The sequence below is a fragment of the Mustelus asterias genome, chromosome 8 (assembly GCF_964213995.1).
Source record: "Mustelus asterias chromosome 8, sMusAst1.hap1.1, whole genome shotgun sequence".
In the NCBI taxonomy this organism is placed as follows: Eukaryota; Metazoa; Chordata; class Chondrichthyes; order Carcharhiniformes; family Triakidae; genus Mustelus; species Mustelus asterias.
Genome location: NC_135808.1, coordinates 109,778,716 through 109,800,041, shown reverse-complemented (window position 1 = coordinate 109,800,041; position 21,326 = coordinate 109,778,716). Strand labels below are relative to the sequence as shown.

General features: G+C 40.0%; 1 protein-coding gene across 3 annotated transcripts in view; it reads right to left on the bottom strand.

Annotated features, from left to right (window-relative positions):
* usp24 (ubiquitin specific peptidase 24) overlaps nt 1-21,326 on the bottom strand; it is a 162,443-nt gene that overhangs the window by 29,844 nt on the left and 111,273 nt on the right. For 2 of the 3 annotated variants that reach the window (XM_078218710.1, XM_078218711.1), the window contains exons 40-52: nt 19,771-19,888; nt 19,474-19,618; nt 18,131-18,250; nt 16,118-16,246; nt 14,152-14,250; nt 13,985-14,067; nt 12,779-12,920; nt 11,894-12,013; nt 9,536-9,756; nt 9,225-9,349; nt 7,604-7,745; nt 6,664-6,814; nt 1,736-1,831 (exon numbers count right to left, since the gene is read on the bottom strand). In XM_078218710.1, the coding sequence (XP_078074836.1) occupies nt 1,736-1,831; nt 6,664-6,814; nt 7,604-7,745; nt 9,225-9,349; nt 9,536-9,756; nt 11,894-12,013; nt 12,779-12,920; nt 13,985-14,067; nt 14,152-14,250; nt 16,118-16,246; nt 18,131-18,250; nt 19,474-19,618; nt 19,771-19,888 (1,691 nt within the window). Of the gene's footprint in view, nt 1-1,712; nt 1,832-6,663; nt 6,815-7,603; nt 7,746-9,224; nt 9,350-9,535; nt 9,757-11,893; nt 12,014-12,778; nt 12,921-13,984; nt 14,068-14,151; nt 14,251-16,117; nt 16,247-18,130; nt 18,251-19,473; nt 19,619-19,770; nt 19,889-21,326 lie in introns of all 3 variants that reach the window. The other variant, XR_013498548.1, reaches the window with a different exon arrangement.

Here is a 21,326-nt window from a genome sequence, read left to right as displayed (position 1 = left end):
TCTGGTCATCATCACGATACTGTCAGTGGGAGCTTGCTCTGTGCAAATTGGCTGCTGCACTTACTACATTACAACTGTGACCATTGGTTGTAGAACGCTTTGAGACATCCAATGATGGTGAAAAGTGCAATATAAACGCAAGTCTTTTATTTACTAACTCGTACGTGGCAGAGAGAAAATTTTACTGAAGCAATTTGTTGTCACATTATTAAAGTGCTTCAAGATTCTTAGCCTTTTCCAGGTGTTCATTAAATTGAAATTTGATGAAGGAAATCATAGCTTTATGCATCATAAAGTGCAATATTTTGTTATGGTCTTCCTCATTCTTTAAATGGGGCTCAACTTCCATGTAAAAATTAACTGAACAGATTGCTCAAACAGGAGAAAATCAAAAGACATCATTCAGGTATCTTTTTAAACCATGTCTTTTTCTCAACTTGTGCTGTAATGTGGACTGCCATTGTTAGTAAAGATGCCAATAATAGATGGAATTCAAGGCATTCTTACATTATAAATCAAACATGACATGACCAGCATTTGCTGAGACCAACAGCCCATCGTACCTGCCAAAACAAAAGTGTCTTTCATACAATTGGCCTTTGCTATAGCCTCAGCAAGTTTGCCACTTTTACATTTGTGTTCTGGTTTTGATTGACAGCTTTTTGGGCAGAAGGCTCACAAGCAACAGGATTTACATGATAAGCTTTTGTTGGATCTTCAGTTTACTTGGAAGGTGGTGGTCACTACGGCCAGAAGTGAAGCATATGGAGTAATCTACTGCTCTCTCCTGCTTACCTAGATATTGGGTAATAAGAGAGTTGGGAGGGTTGCTTACCAGAGTGGCTGATAATGTCAACCCAAGTTGGCACATGGAGCCATTTTTTGATTTGTTAAAAGTAAGTTGAGTACATGCCAAAAGAGACCATCGATTTGGCACACTTGTTTTACTAATTTTTGAAGTGCTGAGGAGAATTAAAGACTGTGCGGTCCAATTTGTTATCCACGTAACGATGAGACTACTCATGCTGTCATCAACGTGCAAATGTTGCAGCAATATCAGGCGAAGAGCAGGTGTGGGGTTAAACTCAGATAGCCAAAAGCAGCAGTGCTCTGCCATCAGTTTCTCAAAACAGTATCTCACCGTCAGCTTCACTTTTGAAATGCACTGAATGGCATAAGTTGGTGTGTTTGCCTGGCAGATACAAATTAAACTCACCACAGAAAGTCAAGTCTCCTTGTTTCTTTGCCACAGAAAAAAAACAGACACCTTAATGCTCAAGAACAAGTCGAACTAATGACAAATGATGTTAGATACTCTGCTCGGAGCAAACTATGGCTTGTTGCTCAGTTGGTTCGATACGCCTTTTTGCCACTGTAAACTCTTGACTTATCACAATAAACTTGACAAATGAAGTATTTTAGTCTGAGTAATGTGCTGTTTCTGATTTGGGTGATCCAGCTGACCTGCATTTCTATTTCCAATACCTTTTCAATGGAATCAAGGGTATAAATGTTTCCCATAGCACACCAACACAAATACTTCAAGCATATGACTCAGATTTGTAACAACACGGGCTTGCTCATGGAAGCCAACTTTTTGCATTGAATATATGTAAAGATAATGGGAAGAAATTGGAACGATCATGGTTAGGTGAAAAGGATATTATTCATTTTGGATACCACAACTAACCAGACAAACCATCAAACAGTACCTGACCACAGAAAAGACACTCACTGCATTGAGTGAAATCAAGGAAAGCATGAAATTAAAGTAGTCACTGTTGAAAACATCTCTGTTTTTCATGAATTTCAGGTTCTCATCTCGTACCATCTATTAGAGACAAAAGAACATGGAATAAATGGGTGTAGCTGTTTCTATTAACAGAATTAATTTATAGCTTGTGTCATCAACAAGCAAATAAACACTGTGGTTTTACTATTACATTAATTAGCCCTTGCTGTAAGCCACAATTAGTAAACACAAACACATTAAAGTGTGCATTATTTTCCCGATTTACCATTCAGGGAAATTCCTTCCCCTCAACTTCCTTCTCTGACCCCCCCTTACCTGTGATAAGAAACTGGCCATGTGGAAACTAAAAGCGCAATGTATTGTTAAATATCCTAACTTTTAGTAGTCTGATCCATAACTTCCTCTGGTGCACACTCAACAAAGGATAAAAGAATGCAATATTGATGCATGAATTTCTTTTTGGAATCCAAGTTTAGAAAGGAGCGAGCATTTCCTATTTGGAAGGAGGTATATGTGGAGCATAAACACCAGTGTGGACCAGTTGGGTTGAGTGGTTCTGTTCTATACATTCTGTATGATTCTAGAAGTTTGTGACATTAGCCATCCATTAAAGGGGAAAGACAAAGCAAGTAAAATATTCTCAAATTGTGAAATATCTGAAGAAAATAATGAAATAAATTAAAAGAGCGTAGCAGATTTTAAAATTTACTATGTCCTGTGCCGGGGAGGGGGGGGGGGCGGGGGGGGAATCATAGAAGGAAATCATAGAAGGTGAAGCCCCCAAGCCCCAGTTGATGAGTTACAAAGCAATATATCAACATTAATGTCTCAGTCCTTTTTATAAAAGGACCTGTTGCCTAAATAAATATCTTTTATATCCTGAGACTGCATCAAGTCTGGCATCAATCCATGGCACATTCTCAATTAAGTTTTGCTTATTTCTGATATGGTTGGTCAGAAGTGTGCACAACCACTTGGCTTTGGCGTGTAAACCAAATCAAAAGCAGCAAAATAACTAGCCCAGTGGGTACCTGTTTTGACAGATTTTGCAACTGTAACAGTTCTGTAGGTATTTTGAACAAGTCTAATTTCTCATCATCCACCACTACCTCAATGACATCGAGTGGTGTGAAGAATACTTCTAGCATTCCATATCATGGAATACAAGCAAACATTGCTCAACTTTTGGGCATACTCTTTGTTGCTTAAAAAAGGATATGATGGATTAAAAACCTAGTTAGGCAAGGCATTTCTCAAAGGAACAGCTAGAAGCTCAGTGATCAGAAAGGCTGTCTACGCGCCAAAGCCAAGGGCAAATACTCAGAACAGATTATGAAGTCTAAGGTGCTAATTGGGTTAAAATTTCCCAAATTTCAGATTGCCTGGCAAGCATCGCATTTAGTTGTCTAACATTGGATGTACATTTAATTTTGATGCAAGAAAAATGTAGTCTTCTGCTTCAGTGTATCTGCAGGATGACTTATATAGGATGATTTTATATGGTCCTGCCACAGAACGAAATTAGAACATAGAACAGTACAGCACAGAACAGGCCCTTCGGCCCACGATGTTGTGCCGAGCTTTATCTGAAACCAAGATCAAGCTATCCCACTCCCTATCATCCTGGTGTGCTCCATGTGCCTATCCAATAACCGCTTAAATGTTTCTAAAGTGTCTGACTCCACTATCACTGCAGGCAGTCCATTCCACACCCCAACCACTCTCTGCGTAAAGAACCTACCTCTGATATCCGTCCTGTATCTCCCACCACGAACCCTATAGTTATGCCCCCTTGTAATAGCTCCATCCACCCGAGGAAATAGTCTTTGAACGTTCACTCTATCTATCCCCTTCATCATTTTATACACCTCTATTAAGTCTCCCCTCAGCCTCCTCCGCTCCAGAGAGAACAGCCCTAGCTCCCTCAACCTTTCCTCATATGACCTACCCTCCAAACCAGGCAGCATCCTGGTAAATCTCCTCTGCACTCTTTCCAGCGCTTCCACATCCTTCTTATAGTGAGGTGACCAGAACTGCACACAATATTCCAAATGTGGTCTCACCAAGGTCCTGTACAGTTGCAGCATAACCCCACGGCTCTTAAACTCCAACCCCCTGTTAATAAAAGCTAACACACTATAGGCCTTCTTCACAGCTCTATCCACTTGAGTGGCAACCTTTAGAGATCTGTGGATATGGACCCCAAGATCTCTCTGTTCCTCCACAGTCTTCAGAACCCTACCTTTGACCCTGTAATCCACATTTAAATTTGTCCTACCAAAATGAATCACCTCACATTTATCAGGGTTAAACTCCATTTGCCATTTTTCAGCCCAGCTTTGCATCCTATCTATGTCTCTTTGCAGCCTACAACAGCCCTCCACCTCATCCACTACTCCACCAATCTTGGTGTCATCAGCAAATTTACTGATCCACCCTTCAGCCCCCTCCTCTAAGTCATTAATAAAAATCACAAAGAGCAGAGGACCAAGCACTGATCCCTGCGGCACACCGCTAGCAACCTGCCTCCAATCCGAAAATTTTCCATCGACCACCACCCTCTGTCTTCGGTCAGACAGCCAGTTACCTATCCAATCGGCCAACTTTCCCTCTATCCCACACCTCCTCACTTTCATCATAAGCCGACCATGGGGGACCTTATCAAACGCCTTACTAAAATCCATGTATATGACATCAACTGCCCTACCTTCATCAACACACTTAGTTACCTCCTCAAAAAATTCTATCAAATTTGTGAGGCACGACTTGCCCTTCACGAATCCGTGCTGACTATCTTGGATTAATCCGCATCTTTCTAAATGGTCGTAAATCCCATCCCTAAGGACCCTTTCCATCAATTTACCAACCACCGAAGTAAGACTAACCGGTCTATAATTACCAGGGTCATTTCTATTCCCTTTCTTAAACAGAGGAACAACATTCGCCATTCTCCAGTCCTCTGGCACCATCCCCGTGGACAGCGAGGACCCAAAGATCAACGCCAAAGGCTCTGCAATCTCATCCCTTGCCTCCCACAGAATCCTAGGATACATTTCATCAGGCCCAGGGGACTTATCGACCTTCAGTTTATTCAAAACTGCCAAGACATCCTCCCTCCGAACATCTATTTCCTCCAGCCTATTAGCCTGTAACACCTTCTCTTCCTCAAAAACATGGCCCCTCTCCTTGGTGAACACTGAAGAAAAGTATTCATTCATCACCTCGCCTATCTCTACTGACTCCATACACAAGTTCCCACTACTGTCCTTGACCGGCCCTAACCTCACCCTGGTCATTCTTTTATTCCTCACATAAGAGTAAAAAGCCTTGGGGTTTTCCTTGATCCGACCCGCCAAGGACTTCTCATGTCCCCTCCTAGCTCTCCTAAGCCCCTTTTTCAGCTCATTCCTTGCTAACTTGTAACCCTCAATCGAGCCATCTGAACCTTGTTTCCTCATCCCTACATAAGCTTCCCTCTTCCTTTTCACAAGACATTCCACCTCTTTTGTGAACCATGGTTCCCTCACTCGGCCATTTCCTCCCTGCCTGACAGGAACATACCTATCAAGGACATCCAGTATTTGTTCCTTGAAAAAGTTCCACTTTTCATTAGTTCCTTTCTCTGACAGTTTCTGTTCCCAACTTATGCCCCCTAATTCTTGCCTAATCGCATCATAATTACCCCTCCCCCAATTGTAAACCTTGCCCTGCCGTACGGCCCTATCCCTCTCCATTGCAATTACAAAAGACACCGAATTGTGGTCACTATCTCCAAATTGCTCTCCCACAACCAAATCTAACACTTGACCCGGTTCATTTCCCAGTACCAAATCCAATGTGGCCTCACCTCTAGTCGGCCCATCCACATATTGTGTCAGGAAACCCTCCCGCACACACTGCACAAAAACTGCCCCATCCAAACTATTTGACCTACAAAGGTTCCAATCAATATTTGGAAAGTTAAAGTCCCCCATGACAACTACCCTGTGACCCCCACACATATCCATAATCTGCTTAGCAATTTCTTCCTCCACATCTCTATTACTATTTGGGGGCCTATAGTAAACTCCTAGCAACGTGACCGCTCCTTTCCTATTTCTAACTTCAGCCCATATTACCTCAGTGTGCAGATCCCCCACGAAGTGCCTTTCCGCAGCCGTTAAACTATCCTTGATTAACAATGCCACTCCTCCACCTCTTTTACCAGCTTCCCTACACTTAGTGAAACATCTATACCCCGGAACGAAATTGTGCTGGCCAACATAGAACCTAGGTCAGTTTGCAAATGCATCATCTTACACAATGTACTATCTTTCTAGGTATTGACAAATATAGGTGGCATATTTATTATTTTATGTATGAAGAGGAATAGTGAAATGTGCGTTTTATGTCCCATGCTGTTCATATATTTAACACTTTGTAAAGATAGAAAGGATCATATGGCAGTGGAATATACATTCTAGTAGCTACACCAGGTACTTGTACTTTAAAAATTATTTCATTGGCTGAAAAGTGCTTTGGAACCTCTTGATGCGGCAAAAGGTGCTCTCTCTACATATTTCTATACATATATTATATATATTATTTGAATTATGGGCTCATCTGTTGCTTACCTTGATACTAGGTAATGAGAGAGTTGGGAGGGCTGCTTACTGAAGTGCCTGATAATGTTAACCCCAAGAAATGCACTAAAACATGATAATTCTTCCCCCCATAAACGCTTTCAACATTCACTTAACTAAATTAATGTGTTATGACTTTCTCTTCAGTTAAATAGTTAGGTACATTGACCCGAAAAGGCGCCAGACTGTGACAACTAGGGGAATTTCACAGTAACTTCATTGCAGTGCTAATGTAAGCCTTACTTGTGACTAATAAATAAACTTTACTTTATATTGATTGCTTCTTACCTGGTAAATTCTGGCTGGTAATTTTTCCACAAAGAGTCCCTTCTTTTCCCCCTTCTTTACGAGCTTTGTCAACAGGGAAAGGCGGTCATTGTTTGGCCTATGAGGACGAGGTGATGACTGAGGTGAAACCTCAGGGGAAGAGGGGGCTGACCTACCCCAAAGCAACAAAACAAATTTCAGATACACAACAAACCAGGGGACGCAGTGTTAAATTCCAACAGCAGTCTCAATTTGGCATTAAGTACATGATTCTCTTGTTACACTGAAGAAAACAGACTACAAAGACAAAAACAATTACTCCGGTGTGCACTGAGTCTACTGTCATCATACTTTGGATACACAGCTTACAAAGTCATTCAGGAAAATGAAACACACTGAAAAAACACTCATGCAAGAGTCGACAAAGTCACTAAAAGAAGCAAAATACCGAATATGCTGCAAGTCTGAAATATAAAAAAATTGGAACCACCCAGCGGGTCTGGCAGTATCTGTAAAAAGAGAATAAGAGTTAATGTTCCAGGTCGATGACCTTTCAAACAGAACGCATTGGAACTAATGAAAGACCATCAACGTGAAACATTGTAATTCTCTGTCCGTAGATGCTGCCTGACCTGCTGAGCGCAGACAGTATTTTCTGTTTTAATTCTACAAAGTCAGCCTTGACGTTTTCCAATCAGTTCACTCATCAGATCGATGATGAAAATGCTGCTCACTACTAAAGAGCGAAGAAGCAGCAGGGAATGGTGACAAATAGAATTCATTCTATTTTGCAGAGGGACTTAGTTTTACGCACAAAGGTTGGGCAAGTGGATGTGTTACTAGCTCCCCTTCAGGATATAAGGGATAAAACACAAATGAAATACAAAAGGTGATTAAGTTCAGACTGACAGGGATAGTGTCAATAAGGTTACTGACATGATTTCAGTAAGACTCTACTTACAACGATAGATCCTCTGCTTCCTGCCGAACAACACTAACTCGGCTTTTCTTTGGTAAAACTGGAGAGTTTTGGTCTAACATTCGTTGGTAAAACAACATGTAGGCATTCCAGTATCGGCGACGGACTTCAGGATAGGGGTTTGCTTAAAAAAAAGACATTTGAATTTCAACCTTGATAAAAAATTTGTTCCATTAAATTTGTATGATGACTCATACAAAAGTTTCCATTAAAGTTAAACATTTTAATAAAATACATCTTGATTTCAGAATGTAAAAATTTAACATCCACAACTGAGTTTAAGTGATTTTAGTCATTCCTATAATGGTTAATTCAGTTTTGATATCAGGGTGTTACGGTCAAGAAAAATTACAAATTTATTGCACGTGCCTAGCTTCCTTGAGGTGATGGGCCTTCTCACAACACTGCAGTCTGTGTAGTGAAGGTGATTGCATGCAGTGCTCCAGAATTTTCACCCAGCGATGAGGCTCTGGGTGATAGTTAAGCTATTGTGTGTCGAGCAGAGGATGAATTAGCTGAAGCCAGCCGAGCTTGAAACAGTGCCAAGCACTTCTGCAGCAACATCCTGGGATTGAAATGACTGGGCTCCAGCAACTACAACTGTGATTCTAGTGACTAAAATGTCTTCCCTCTGATCTCCAACAGCTTCAGCTTTGCTCAAGAAACTTGGTGTCACATTTGGCCAAATGCTTCCTTGATATCTGAACATATCCTGCTAATCCGCGATCCTATCCCTGGCTTACTTAACTAGATATTCCTTTCTATTTTTAGGTTAGATTCACAGAGGGATAGGAAGATAAGAGTGGGAACTGAAACTTGCATTTCTGAATCATAGAAGCAATTATTGCTGATCAACAGCAGGTAGAGAAATTGGATTCCATAATTTAAGTGTACTTTCCCCTCTTCCAGTTTCTCTTCCTCATCCTAGTTTGCCACAAACTTTTCCTTCAATGCCATACGCTTAATTATTTTATTCAGGGGATTTCAGTGGAGTCCTGATTTTCTACTTAATTTAACATTCAGGTGTGATGTGACTTTGTTTTGTTTTAAGTATCACTTACAAAATTAGGCCAGAACGCCAGCAACCTCTGCTGCCCCACTTCCACCCAGCAAACTTTTTTTAAAAAAAGTGCCACTAAGGATTTACCAAAATAGATTTGCTTTCATGTTTTGTGCCACCCTTATTATGCCCCTCAATGATAGACTGGAAAATCAATTGGGGTTTTAATATTTTTTTCCTATCATGTCTTTCTAACCATACCATAAGCCAGTCAAAGCCTCTGTTCAGCAGAATTTCTGGCTTAAAGAGAAACACAAACTCTTGAGGAGACATTTCTTCACCCAAAGAGTGGTGAGCCTGTGGAATTCATGACCACAGGAAGTAGTTGATACCAAAACATTGAATGTATTTAAGAGGCGACTGGATATAGCACTTGGGGCAAATGGGGTCAAAGATTATGGGGAAAAAGCAGGATTAGTCTACTGAGTTGGATGATCAGCCATGATCGTAATGAATAGCAGAGTAGGCTCGAAGGGCCAAATGGCCTCCTCCTAATCCTATCTTCTATGTTTCTAAAACATTGCAAGTTCCAAGCTAACTTACATTGATCGTACACTTTAGGTCTGTACTCTCCACCAAAACATTCAAACTCCAATGTCTCATCATTTAGATCAAACTCTTCCACCACTGTGTCGTTGAATTTGTACCATTTTCCTTTGCCACTGGCCCTGCAGAATCAAAGTGGAAAGTAAGTCCAGAACCAAACCAAATTAAGCATGTAGCAAGTTACTCATCAACTCTGATCAGTTGCAACCCTGTAAAATTTCTTCCTTATGTTTATTTTTTCAAATCAACAGTCCACTGCAATCAGAAAATATTCAGGTTCTTAAACCATTACATATCCTTCAACTCGCCTCCTGTCCTTGATGAATGAGTAATAGTGCCCAGCGTGTGCCTGGCCGCTATGAACAATCACTCCAACCAGCTCATAGTTTTCAGTTGGGGCGCCTTTCTTTCGCGGAGAGCCTCCGCCCATGTGATCGCCTGCTTTGCCATTTTCACCGTGTTCCGAAGAATGCTCTTGCCGTGCCATTCCAGACACCGTGTATGGCTCCATGTTTAAAAGCCAAGGAAACTAGTAAGATAAAGGGGAAACAAATGGAGATGAATTGTCAAGCAATCCTGAATTCATGTAAATTATAAATATTGATACAATAAACTAAGTAGTGATAAATCATTGGACAAATGTATTGACTCAAGTGACTGACTAAATTCATAATTCCATTGTCTTGATATGATAGGGTAGCACAATGGTCAGCACTGCTGCTTCAGTGCCAGGCACCCAGGTTCAATCTAACCTCAGGGTAACTGTGTGGCCTCTCCACTGTGACTCATACAGTGGAGTGTGTGAGAAAACCCATGGGGAGTGACAGTTCTCCCCATCACTGTGTGGGTTTCCTCTGGGTGCTCCGTTTACCTTCCACAGCCCAAAGCTGTGCAGGTTAGGTTGATTGGCCATGCTAAATTGCCCCTTAGTGTCAGGGGGACCAGCAGGGTAAATACATGGGGTTACAGGGATAGGACCTGGGTGGGATTGTTGTCAGTTAAGGTTCAATAGGCCGAATGGCCTCTTTCTGCACTGTAGGGATTCTATGATTCTGTAACAAAAGAGGCACAAACTATTCTGCGGTCCTGGATTCCTTTTGAGATTTTATTAAACAGCTGGTCTTCATTTGTTTCTTTAATCTTGTTGATTGAAGATGCAGAAACTGCGCTCCAAATTCAGAGTGAGTTAATTGTGCTGAGGGGAAGGACTAAGATTCAATTTAAAGGGCAACTTGGCATGGTGATAATGTCACTACACTAGTAATCCAGAGGCCCAGTTAATTCTCTGGGGATATAGGTTCAAATCATACCATGATATCAATAAATCTAGAATATGGTGTTATGAAGCCATCATCTATTGTCATAAAAACCCATAGAGTTCGCTGATGTCTTATAGGGAAGGAAATCTGCCTTGGTTACCTGGTCTGTGACTCCAACAATGCCCTCTGAAATGGTCTGGCAAGCCACTCAGTTCAAGGACAATTGGGGATGGGCAACAACTGCTGACCTTACCAGTGATGCCCACATCCCATGAAAGAACAAAGAAAAAAATGGATATTTTACATTCAGCTGCTATAGAAGAACCAGCTTCCCGCACATCTAGGCACTGAACATTTTTAAAGAAAGAGTTTTTGGTTTTACATTACTTATTCTACACTAGCTCATTGTCACAAGCACCCACAAGTCAACTTTGCATACATTACGAATCAGAGCATCAGCTCACTACCATGGAAATCATAGCAAGGTGTTGCGATCGGAAAGACAGAAAATAGGTGCAAGAGTAGGTCATTCGGCCCTTCGAGCCTGCACCACCATTCAATATCATGGACTTTCAGTATCCCACTCTTACTTTCTCTCCATACCCCTTGATCCCTTTAGTCACAAAGGCCACGTCAAGCTCCCTCTTATCTAATAAAATGGCCCCAACAGCTTTCTGTGGTAGAGAATTCCACAAGTTCACAACTTTGAGTGAAGAAGTTCTTCCTCATCACAGTCCTGAATGGCTTAACCCCTTATTCTTAGACTGTGAATAACCCTTGTTACTATATGATGGCTCATTGGAATGTACCACATTCAATGTCATGTGATTCGTTTCACACTATTCGACGAACTCTCAGGCTATAAACCATTATTTTAATGTAGCACAGGTCGAAGAACGGTACTTTGCACACAACATGCATCAAGAACTTTATAAACACTTTGCACTTTTCTCAACAAACACAAACTCTAAACAGATGCTCACAACACTTCTGGCCACAGCTGTCCACCAAAATGACGACGGAGAGGCACCAATTATATTCCATGCACAGGTTTGAGACACGTCTTCACCCCAGGTTGGAGACACGTCTTCACCCCAGGCTATTAATCTGAATCATTACCCAGGAGATCCCTCAGGATCTTCAACTGAATGAGGCGCCATTTAATTGCTTTGTCCCAAACACTTTGATTAAGTCCTCATCCATGTACAACAACTCCAATCAGACTATTTATATCAAGGGTCTCCATAACTATTCCAAGCCTTGCTAAGGGCTGTGAACATGAGCCAATGATTTTGTCCATCTGGACGATGACACATTTGTATATAGAATCTATGAGAAATTAAAATTTTGGTGTTTAACTTCTTAACTGTGTAAAGAGTTGGCACTATATACAGACTACACATTTACCCTTATTTGTTCATCGTACTTGATAGAACGCCCACTTTCCCAGTCGAACCCGAATCTCATTAAATGGATGACTAACACACTGGGTAGAGACTTGATGCACATGCGTTTCACTGTCGTCCTCTGAAAGAAAAAACATAAAATGAACATAGTGTATAGGAAGAGCACTCCTATACCCAAGGAAAAATATCCAAACAGTGCTGTCTTCATTATTAAACCTATCTGCTGACAGTTAAAGTAAAACAGAAAGGTGACTGCTTGAACACAGCAAGATTCAGTTCCATCATTTAACAAACCTTATATCATTGCACAATTTTTACCATACAACAACTTGCATTTATATAGCATCTTTAACATAGAAAACATTCCAAGATACTACAAGATTCCAAGGACAGCGATTCCAAAATAGAGCCATCTGTATCCTGTCCCACACCAAGCCTTGCTTGGTCTTCCTTTTCTTGCAAAACAACACTGGGGTCCTATACCCCAAACTGAGCTCATCCTCTCTTTCAAACCCTTCCAAGGCCTAACTTCACCCATTTTATGGAAATTACTCCAGCCTTATGTCCACTCTCACAGGCGTTGGCCTTCTTAACCTAAACAAATCCAACTCTACTGTTAAAATGTCCAAGGCCACTAGAACCCAAACTTCAGACATGGTCCTCACCACATCAGGATTTAAATTTCAAACTTTGTTGCTGACTTTCTCACATTCAGTTCTAGTGATGGTCAGCAAGCAGGTTTTGGTACAAGGTCAACCAACATGGTTTCTGGGCAACAACATCAAGTACGCATCAAGGTATTTTGTTTAAAACTCATTCAATTTCTGATCAGTGTGAACTGCTGCACTCTGATTATAAAAAGGCTGATGACTTGCAATAAACTTACTTTTTCTTTACACTTCTCACAGTAGTATGCATTGCCTCCTTCAAGCACCTCCCCTCTCACAAACTGGTCCAGTGAGATCTCCAGGCTTTGGCAGGATGTCACTCCCAGGTTCAGTGCCATGAATGCTTCCTCACGCTCATATCTGCAAAAAAGTTGATTAGCTTTGAACATTTATCTCATTCCACTAGTTAGAAGTACACTAAAGCCCTAAATAAAATTTGATTACATATTTTTGGTGTGATCTCGTGGAGGAACTACAGAGAAATTAAGAGTACTTCGCATTTAGCAATTTTTTTTTAAACAGAGGTCACACAAAAATGATTTGATACAGGTGGGCAACCCTAAGTGCACTAGGTTGGCAGAAGAAGAGGGGAACTCTAGGCTGGAACAGAACACTGAAGGTGGACGACTCAACCGTATTTCAGAAACCACACCAAATTTTGATCTTTGTAAAATGTTATAGGTCATTTTATTTTGTTAAATGTATTACATAAATAGAAGCTGTGTCTTGGAATGTAATACCTTGGAGCCACAGTGGCTGTGACTTTATGCAGGCCAAAGGAATGTTGCTACTACTGTCCTGCAAAGACATACCCCCAACCAGAGAGAAAGGTTTTGGAATACAGAAAAAAACAAAAAGAAATACATGGCTTTACACCGAGGTTGGTAGTAGGTGAGTTCCTGAATATGCAGTGAGCAGGCGAGCCAAAGAGAGCATCTAAAAACATCTACTGATTGAACATTCCTCCAACTCGCCCATAATGGGCTGCCCATAAGGATGGCGGAAGCAGAGACAATAAACAATTTCAAAAGGAAATTGAATGGGCACTTAATTGAAATGAGCTTGCAAAACTATGGGGATAGAGCACTGAATGGGACTGACTGGATTGCTGTTCAGAGAGCTAACATGGACTTAATGGGTTCAATGGCCTCCTTCTGTGCCTTATTGACTCTACGAACATGACTTAACAACTAGCTTTAGTGTGGCTTGAGAGAATGCTGCCTATTCCAAGATGAAATGATCTCAGAGGATTAGGGTGTTTTTTTAAAAATACAATAATTTCCTCCTCTACGGTGCCAAAGACATTGCACGGATTAGGGTGCTGCATTCCTTGCTAAATAAAAATTAATTCATTAAACCTTAAAGTTTGTTTTTCTTTAAGAAAAAACATTGCCGTCAACCTATACGAGGATAAAGCTACTCACCTGTGAGGACAATCTTTGCATATCTTCTGATCGGAGAAAATGCCCTGGAAAGTGTTCTTGAAAAACTGTTCACGTCCAAGTTTCTGTCACGACACCAAAGTATTGTGAATTGTATCATGAAAATATAGGTGTATTCTGTATATGCCCAAGTGTTGACATGTACCTACCTTAAGGTGCTCATCCAATTGGTCTATCAGACTGGTAAAAAACTCATATGCATCTTGCTGTTCGCGTACATACAGCTCCTTATTCCACAGCTTAAAGATCTGAGGAGAAAACACGTAGGTATGCAAAGAATTAATATACATTTCCCAAAATATCATCAGGAGAAGAATTTATTTTGCAAGTTACATGTGCATTTATTTTAATTTCCTCCTCTTCAACACACATTTTAACTCAGCAAAGACGGAAGGTAGACAAATGGCTCTCAGATCTCTGTTTTGCTGCACATTCAGCTAATAAACTTCCAACTGGGACTCAATTTTTTCCCCTGTGTGACTAGTGAACAGCAACACTCTGAACCTTGCAAAAGCACAGTTGAGATAAGGAACTTAATGGTGGAAAAAGTAGAGATGCAAGAACAAGCCAAGGAATGAGAAAAGGTCATTTAATTCATCTCTTCCAATGATCCGCTGCAATGCCAAGAGCTGAAAATTACTGCGGTAGAGTGGAGCATGTGGTCGTGGAGAGATTTGAAGGCAAGGACAAGGAGCCATAACTAGTAGAGCTTGCAAAAGACAGAAGTGATGGGGTGCAGATGAGGACATGCATTACAGCATTTTGGATAAGTTGTTTGCTGTGGAGAGTGGAGCGGGGGTGACAGAGCAAACAGAGTGAGTCACAGTGACAAGGTGAAAAAGACAAAACTAAATTTTGGCAGCAGACTCTGCAAGATAAACAGTGTGTGGGAGCAGTAACGGTATTGGGAATGTATCAGATATGGGGGGTGAGCCAAGATCACTACTGATGGTGGCTGGGGAATTGTAACATTTCCTTTAAGACGTGCATAGCAATCTTAAAGAAAATGGGCAGTGCAACAAGCAGGCTGTGTAAGCAAAATACAAGGAAGCATCGATTGCCATGTCTTTTCAAGGTCAAACAGTACAGTATAGGTTCACACAGGCAGAGTAGCTACTGAAACCTGCCTGTACTAAGATTTATCTCAGTATATCACTGCCTGTAGACAGAAGCAGGAAGGAAAAGAGATAATTTCTTAGTTTGTTATTTAAGCTTTTAAGTTCAGTGTCAGCAAAACTGTGTTTTAGAATCATGGCGCTGACCTCTGGCTAAAGTATTTAAACTAGCCAATCAGAAAGGCAGCTGAAAGCCATTGCATCCCACTGTATTTTACTTTCCTGCACAGGTCGAATGAGTATCAAGGACAATTCTAAGATTCATATCCTACTAAATTTGATCATTTAATTCTGGCTGACATTTCAGTGTACCAACGAGTCAATATATAATGGAGACTGCAGTTCAAAGTAATTACTTTATTGTGGAGCATTAAGATTATCCTGAGACAGCGACAAAGTACAAGATGCAGAATTCATTTGTAACTGAGTTCTTCTCAGCTGATTTATTTCAAGAGGTATAAATATGATGGTTAGACATCACCTCCAAGCTCAGAATACAAATTGTGTTTACGTTCATTCAAATTCACAATCGGGGCCCCACACTATTCACTTTTATTCATGCTGCGGTGCCAAATCAATGTTCATTTACTCTCTGCTGCTTCAGCCCAGTTCACATTCACTATAACTGGTAACAAATTACTCCACAATTGAGTGTGAAGCAATTACTCAATTACAGTTTTTGAAATGTTATCTTTTCAAACATTTCAGGCTTCTTTTCCTGGTTTGGCACATAGCATTACACCTAAATCTGTTCCAGTATCCAGCATCATGTGCTGGGTTCAAAGCTGTGTGATGGTTAGACAGCACTATCTAGAATGCTGGGCCAAACTCTTAAGCGAAGCTTCGCAATGATTTGGCCAAGATGAGGCACTATTGCACAAATGTCACATACTTCTCAAAAGATTTGTTCCAACACAGTTCATGCGTCTTCGTGAAGAAAACGTCCAATTAAATAATTACAGAAAATAAGAAAATTCTATATTATTTCCAATTTCCTAACCTTCCAGAATGTCTCTGGGACGTAGTATTGCAATTTACTTTCCATCAAGTGCCCAAAGAGGGACTGAACCTGATAGAAAACATTCTCTTCTGGATTCTCATCGTCATCATCATCAACTGACAGCATTGCCTGCAAGAAGGGGGAGAAAAATTGAAGGTGAGAGAAATCTAAATCAATCCCTTAGGCACGATTCTTTTTCTGTTTACTCCTGCCCTCACTACACTTTAATAGATATTGTGCATCATTCAAAATCAGAATGAACATCAAAAAAGGAATTAAGGATGTGAATGTTATGTATTGTCCATCCCTGGTTGTCCCAAGATTGTCTTGTGGACATTGCTTGCTGCATTATTTCAGAGGTCAGTAAAGATTTAACCACATTGGTGTGGGTCACATTTAGGCCACTCCAGCTGAGAATGTTGAAGTTTCTTCCTTAAAGGGACATTTGAACCAGTTGGACTTTTACAACAATCCAATAGCATCACGGTCATTTATACCGTCAGCAACTTTTGATTTATTTCCAGATTTGAAAAACTCAAATTCTTAAATCGTCATGGTGAGATTTGGATTGCTTGTCCAATAACACAGCCACTATGCTATCAGATATGTTGGAGAATTTGGAGGAAAAGGAGAAATTATTTCTGTAAAATGTGTTTTTGGAATCTATCATCTGATTAGTTGACAATATGCACTGATCACCTATAAAAGCGACACACGTGTCAAGCAATGAAGGATTAAGATAAACACAATTTCCTGCCTCCACAACATCCTCTGGAAACTTGTGAATTGACCATGGCACAAATTGGGTAAATGGTATTAAACTTTGAAATCTGATATTGATATGTTCCCAGAACAAATTATGACACCAAGCCCAAGCCAACACAGTGGAATTCAAGATCTGAAGTCATGGATAGTATCAGAAAGTGGCAACTGTATTGGGTTTGACACTCGAGTCATGGCGGCTGTTGGCAGTACAGTACATGGATCAAAACTGATTTTTTTTTTTTCGGAGGATTTGTTTTTAAATACAAACTAAAGGGACAACCTTGGATTAAAAATATGAGCCGAAGTTCTCTGGTTTTGCATACCTTACTACTGCTGCCAGCGAGAATGGAGAATTTGGCACTCAGCCAAATCTCCATTCACTGCAGCGGGACTGGAGAATCCCAGTTGCAGGTGAGGTCAGAGAATTCTGGCCACAATAAGACATATACAACAAATACATCAGTGTACTACTTCAACAATATGAAAATGTTGAAATCTAATTTTTTTCAAAATGTAACAGAAAATAACATTTAGCCAAAAAGAGAACATTAATTGTTAGAAATACATTCACTCAAAGTCATTATTAACACCAAATAAGCGGTGCACTATTACCCTTTCTTGCATGACATAATTTTTGTTTAGTACCGCTTTTTGACAGCATGCCAATTCAAAAAATCAATATGTTGGGAATCAGGGGCAGAAACCTACCTTCCCTTCACTGGTGAATTTTCACTTAAAGATCATGGATATTAACAATTGGAAATGAAACATTTGGGTATTTGGGCCAAGTTCAAGTATTCTCAAGCAAGAAGCATTATATATATTATAGCTGGAAGCAGAATAAATCTCACTCTACAGGATCAATGTGAACCTTTTCACTTCTGACATCAACAAAGCACTGAATTCATAACTATTAGGCACCGAGTCAAAATATTCAACATTAATTTCATATTTTAGCAACTTTTTAAACTTGAACTAAAAATTAAAAATATGTTTTTTGTTAAAGAATTAAGGAATGCTGTAAAGGATGGCATTTGCATCTGTAATTTGTGAATCGCAATCTTGTCTGCATTGTCAAGGAGAGGAAGTCATTCCATTCGGTCTCATCTGCATGCACTAGCTGACATCCTTTCTTCAGCATTGAGCTAAAAGCATCTATCTGCTTATGTGGACAGAGAATGATGCATAATGCAGCAGATCAAAAAAAATCAATAAGGAGCAAAAATAAATAATTCACAACACCATTACCTCTGGTAATCCAGGCTGCATATAAAGCTGCTGGAACACTGCATTCATATAGCATGTGGCTCCTCCATTCTTCAATCCCACAAACCCAGAGACAGATCGACTATCAACAGGTGGCAAGTACTAAAACGAAAATTCAGAGTGCAGATAGTAAAACATGCAATAAGTTCAATAAATACGTAACAGTTCAAGTAAACACGGATGACAAAACACCACAGAGTTGATTGGAGTGTGACAGATAAAACTCTGACTGCAAAATAGCTAATACTTCTGGCAAAGTAAGATTTTCAGCATAAAGGATTAAGATAACAAATTGGAAGAACAAAAGAGCAATTAAAAGCTTGCTGCAGGAATTTAAAACAATCCTTTGAACACTAAAATAAACTATAGTTATAATTTATGCTGAGGGCTAAGCAACTTCAACGTTAAAACTTCAACTCAGACCTACAATTATAAGCAGAAACAACATAAGTGGTGGAAAAGGAATTGCAAGAAATTATGCATTTCACTGCATTTGTATTTTTAGATTTGTGAACAATCTCAATCTTTGTGATACAAATATTTGTGTGGAGGTATATTTCTGCTTGATGTTATTAACATTGCAGAAATTAAAAACTAACCTGTTCGGCTGTAACACATTTTCTTATTTTTTTGGAATAAAGTTTATTCCTTGTTTAAATAGTCTCCTGTTCCATTCAAAGAAATGAATGTTTACTCAAGAAACTAACTACAGAGAGAAATTTAAAAGAGAACTATGAAGGAGAAAACAAACAGGTGCATGCCTCCAGTAATGTTGTTAAAATTCTAGTGGGGATAAAAGATAGAGGATTCTCACTAGGGCGGAGAAAAGACAAGTCTTTAATGATAACTACGGTAATAATGTTTGGCAGTTTTGTTTTTCTTAGTGATCAAATGTGTGGTACTGCAACATTTACGCTTCATGCTCGAGTTAGCTATATGCTGGTGAGTTTCTGCTTCCCATCAAGGAGAAAGGTACAACAGTGCAAAATTCAGAGATCTAACGGTTAAAGTTTTATTTTTAAATGAGGAAAATTACTGTGCCTTGAGGTGATTAATCCAGGATGTTCTATCCTTATTCACTGAAAGTTTGAATAATTACAGTCTGAACTTCTGCACAGTGGCAGAGTTGGATTGTTACACCGCTCCTACTTTCCTTCCTGGAAACCAAGCAATTATTTCTTGGGAAGGGGCGAACTAAATGCTCTCACCTTAGTACTTGGTCAAGAGTTACCCAGACAGCAATGCTTGAAGAACACTTATGAACTCATCATACATACTGTGTTATGAAGGAAAATGAAACCAGTAAAAGTCAATACTTCACTTACCTCAAATTCCTTTGTAAGTGCAGGATCAAACTGGTGGTGCATTGAGAGAAGCTCATTGGAGATAAGTTGGAGATTACTCAAAGAGCTATCTGCTAACATAACCAGCACCTCATAAGCAGCAAGTCGGCTATTGACTGTACTGCACCTGGAGAGAGAAGGAGAGGTGGGATGACATCAGCATTTATCACTGAATCATCAGGTGAAATCTAGCCCAGGTTGATGGGGCAATAGTTATGAAACCAGTCAAAGCAAACTGCTTCGTTATTACACACATCAAAAATAACTGGTCTTACATACTTTGGATGAAAATCCTGTTGACTAATCGAGCAGCTCCCAGCTGGATTGCTGCTGGTCAAGATGATTTTTGAAGCACGGAACAGGAAGTCTTCCATGAGCTGTTTGATTAATGAGGGTCCTGCATAAAAATCAATCAGTTTTGTTAGCTCAAAAAGTAGTCTACCCCTTCTCCCGTTGGTTCCAAAACAGCAAAAGGGTGGAATCATAGGTTTGTGGAGTTATAATCAAAGGGGTTATTTGGCACTGGGAACCAAGAATAGTGGCAATTTAAACAGTGAGATATGGGAATCAATAGATACTCTATTATCTTCCATTTGACTGACATGGAATCTTTGTTCTGCAGATTAAACAGGTTGGCTAGTGTATGTGGCACATGATCTATGAAAGAGCAGGATTGATGAAGCAAATGTACTTTTCTTGTTTCGTGCTTTATTTGTTGATCCTATGAGCACAGAATGTCAAAAGATGTTTGTTAATGTAGGTTATCTACTTTGATATTATTCCATGCTCTCTTTATGAAGCTAGACTCAATGAGATGGTCCACAAGGAACTGTTCTCTACAGTGAAGTACTAATCATACAATTTGGACACATACCAATCTTGGTTTAAGTCAAAGATTAGAAAGGTAGTATAGGATTGCAAAACAAGAACCTAAACAATCATTCAAGTGGTACTGTGGTTGGATCAGCGTGGACTTGTAAGGGTGATTAAAATCAGCACAATACTCCCTTTTTGTACTCCTAATATGACAAGGGGAAAACAGCAAAGGAAGTTGGCCACAGGCAATAATAGTCATAAAGTGGATCTTGACCACATCTCAAACCTGATAATTTGAGCAAGTGATTGAAGATCTCAGGTGACTGAGGAACAAAAACAAAATATCAGCACTTCGAGCCCACTTCCCCATTCAATGAGATCATGGCTGATCTACTTTAACACCATTTTCCTGCATTATCCTCATATCCCTTCATGTTTTTAATATGTAGAAATTTATATGTCTTGAACATACTCATACTACACAACCCTATGGGACAGAGAATTCCAAAGTCTCTCAACCCTCAGTGAAGAAATTCCTCCTCATCTCAGTCCTAAATTGCCTGCTTCTTATTCTGAGACTGTTTCTCCTGGTTCCAGACACCCCAGCCAGGGAAACATCCTTCCTGCATATCCAGTTGAGCCCAGTAAGAATTTTATAAGTTTAAATGAGGTCACCTCCAGAGGAAAAAGTCCAGTCTATTTCATCATTCCTCATAGAACAATCCCTCCATTCTAGGAACTAATTTAGTGAACCTTATTGCACTCCCTCTGTGTACTTCATCACCTTCGAGTTGTTCATCATGCTGAACAATATCATACACTTGAATTTCATCTGCAGACCAAGTTCCATCTTTGTTATTTCTAGAAGTTGCATAGGCAAGGATATCTATCCTTAGGTAAGGAGACCAAAGCTGTACATAATCCAAGTGTGGTCCAACCAAGGCTCCAAATAACTGCAGTAAGACATCTTTACTCCTATACTCAAACACTCCTATAATAAAGGCCAACATAATACTTGT